The sequence below is a fragment of the Pundamilia nyererei genome, unplaced genomic scaffold, assembly GCF_000239375.1.
Source record: "Pundamilia nyererei isolate P.nyererei 1_Seehausen unplaced genomic scaffold, PunNye1.0 scaffold01413, whole genome shotgun sequence".
NCBI classification, from domain to species: Eukaryota; Metazoa; Chordata; class Actinopteri; order Cichliformes; family Cichlidae; genus Pundamilia; species Pundamilia nyererei.
In genome coordinates, this window is record NW_005188814.1 from 8,156 (window position 1) to 11,648 (window position 3,493).

Here is a 3,493-nt window from a genome sequence, read left to right on the forward strand (position 1 = left end):
CTGCCGTCTTCTCCACCTGTGGACGCACCTGCCCGCCCCCCAAGTGGTACCCCAGATACTGTACCTCCCTCCATCCAACTGCACACTTCTTCGGGTTGGTCGTGAGCCCCGCCCTCCTCAGGTACTCCAGGACCGCGGACACCCGCTGCACATGCTCCGCCAAGATGTCGCTGTGGATGATCACGTCATCCAGGTAGGCAGCAGCATATGCAGCGTGCGGACGCATCACCCAGTCCATGAGGCGCTGAAAGGTGGACGGGGCTCCGAACAAGCCGAACGGAAGCGTAACGAATTGGTACAAACCGTACGGAGTGGAGAAGGCCGTTTTCTCCTTTGACTCAGCAGACAAGGGAATCTGCCAGTAGCCCTTGGTTAAATCCAGTGTCGTGACCGATCCAGGAGCTCGTCAACCCGGGGCATGGGATAAGCATCAAAGCGTGACACTTCATTCACCTTGCGATAGTCGACACAGAACCGTATAGACCCATCCTTCTTCACCACAAGAACGATGGGGCTACACCAGGCGCTGTGCGACTCTTCTATCACTCCCATTTTCAGCATTTCAGCTAATTCCCTCTGAACAATTTGCCGTTTATGCTCAGGAAGCCTGTAGGGCCGTGAACGCACCGTCACGCCAGGCTGCGTTTCAAAATGATGCTCAATGAGAGACGTTCAGCTGGGCAGGGGGGAGAACACATCAGCAAAACGCTGTTGTAACGCGACAACGTCCGCTCTCTGGGTCTGTGTGAGATGGTCATCACAAGGGAGGGAGGCGGGGATGATGAAATTTGGTACTTCCGGCCCCAACTCATCTGTCTCCTTAACCAGGCTTACCACAGAAGCGGTTTCAGCCTCTCTCCACTCTTTAAGGAGATTGAGGTGATAAATCTGCTTGGCCCCTCCCCTGTCCGACCGAGCGACCTCATAGTCAACGTCCCCAACTCGCCGTGTGACCACAAAGGGTCCTTGCCACTTGGCGAGCAACTCTGAGCTAGAAGAAGGGAGTAATACAAGCACTTTTTCTCCCGGTGAAAATTGCCTGAGTCTAGCCCCTCTGTCATACAGGCGTTGCTGACGCTGCTGAGCCTGGAGCAAATTCTCCCGTGACAACCTCCCCAAAGTGTGGAGTTTCGCTCTCAGGTCCAACACGTACTAAATCTCATTCTTGGCGGGGCTCGGACCTTCCTCTTCGGTAATGAACTTACGAATCATGGATTTTAAAGTCTTATTCAACCGCTCCACCAGCCCATCTGTCTGAGGGTGGTAGACGCTGGTCTGAATAGATTTAATGCCCAGTAATTCGTACAGTTCCTGCAGTGTACGAGACATGAACGACGTGCCCTGGTCAGTCAGTATCTCTTTCGGGATTCCGACTCGGGAGATGACCTGAAACAGTGCCTGCGCCACACTCTTTGCAGAGATGTTGCGCAGCGGGACTGCTTCCGGGTACCGCGTTGCATAATCCACCAGGACTAATACAAAGCAGTAGCTGCGTGCACTCCGATGAAATGGCCCGATGAGGTCCATGCCAATGTGCTCAAATGGGACCTCTATAAGTGGGAGTGGGCGCAAAGGCACTTTTGGTATGGCCGGCTGATTAACAAGTTGGCAGTCTGGGCAGGGCGCTCACCAGTGGCGCACATCCGCTCGGATGCCCGGCCAATAAAATCGGGCCGTTATTCACTCCAGAGTTTTTTCGTATCCCATATGCCCTGCCATGGGGTTATAATGAGCCGGCTGGAAAATCATTTCCCGGCGGCCCTGCGGCACCAACAACTGAGTGTGTGTCTCCTCCGTGGGAGTGTCATGACTCACTCGATATAATCTTTTAATAAAATGAAGCGCGGGTAGGTCCGCACGACTTCAGGGCGCACCACGTGACCATCAATCTCAATCACCTGGTCAAAGGCTGAGCGTAGGGTGTCATCACGAGACTGCTCCAGTGGGAAATCACCCATGGGGGAAATTTCCGGAGCCGGCGGGGCCTCCCATGAAGGACTCCCCGGAGTCAGCGTCGGACGACCCCACGTCACCGCTGAGCGCTGCACAGACACTACACGCTACTAACGGTCGTGATCGCATCCCCGCATACTGCCCTAACAGATGATGAAACCCCGGTCAATTCGTGCCCAGAATTAGGGGATGCGACAGGCGCGGGCTAACCGCAGCTGTTACTCTATGCGTTTTGCCCTTATACTTTAGTAACAGCGGCACTATGGGATACCAGTGAACATCACCATGGACACACTTCACCTCCACCCGTTCTGCCTCCAGCAATGCCCTAGGGCGAACCAAGCTTTGGTGCACGAGGGTCTGCGTACAGCCCGTGTCCACCAAAGCATGGCATATACCCCCTCGAGTCCTTACCGGAATGCTGTATGTCCCTCCTGGATCGGGAGAGGGTGCTGGGGCACCGGTGACGCGGAACACCTGCCTTGGGTGTTCCTCATAGGGGCCCATCCAGCCGCCACCTGTGGCTCCCACGCTGTCGCCTGCAGCGCCACCACCTGCGGCTCCCACGCTGTCGCCTGCAGCGCCACCCTTGTCTGGTCCAGCCTCCGAGTCTTCGCCCTCGTCTGGTCCAGCCTCCGAGTCTTCGCCCTCGTCTGGTCCAGCCTCCGAGTCTTCGCCCTCGTCTGGTCCAGCCTCCGAGTCTTCAGCTTCGCCTGGTCCAGCCTCCGAGTCATCAGCTTCGCCTGGTCCAGCTTCCGAGTCTTCAGCTTCGCCTGGTCCAGCTTCAGCCTCTGCGTCGCCTGGTCCAGCCTCCGTGTCTTCGCCTTCGGCGTCGCATGGTCCTCCCTTGCGCCGTCTAGCTTCGTCTGCGCCTGAGGTCCCCATGCCATCTGGTCCTGCACGTCCTGTCCGGCCTGCACGTCCTGTCTGGCCTGCACGTCCTGTCTGGTCTGCTCATCCTGCACGTCCTGTCTGGCCTGCACGTCCTGTCCGGCCTGCTCATCCTGCACGTCCTGTTCAGCCGCTTTCCAGGCCGATGACTGAACGTTATTGTCCCCTGAACTACGTCGCCGCCGGTGCCTCCCGCCCCGCCGGCCTCCTGACGGTTGGTTGGATGGTTTTGATGTAATTGGGCCTTATATTCTATCTTTGATGAACCTATCATTACTGGTGGGCTGTGTCCCAACTGCCTTTAAACATGTGACAAAAAGCAGCCTTGACCGGAATGATCATGCAAACTATAGATTGATCTCCAAACTCCTGTTCTTATCTAAAGTACTAGAGAAAATTGTCTTTTTGCAAATACAGCCCTACTTAAACACAAATAATATTACTGACAAATTTCAGTCTGGCTTTAAACCACGCCACAGTACTGCTTGTTAGACTGCATGAAAGAGATCAAGGATTGGTTGTCGGCAATTCTCTTATTTTGAATGAAAACAAAACTAAGATCAAACCTCCTCCAGCTTATCCAAGGGGGAACACCAAGGCGTTCCCAGGCCAGCCGAGAGATATAATCTCTCCAGCGTGTCCTGGGTCT

General features: G+C 55.3%; 1 protein-coding gene across 1 annotated transcript; it reads right to left on the reverse strand.

The window, feature by feature from the left end:
• Positions 1-1,811: 1,811 nt before the first annotated feature.
• LOC106456037 (brain acid soluble protein 1-like) lies at positions 1,812-3,052 on the reverse strand (the record flags this gene model as incomplete). Its single annotated transcript, XM_013908129.1, has 3 exons — positions 1,812-2,042; positions 2,368-2,676; positions 2,754-3,052. Coding segments are annotated over 3 exons (839 nt in total), but the record flags the coding sequence as incomplete, so codon positions are not given.
• Between the last annotated feature and the right edge of the window lie 441 nt (positions 3,053-3,493).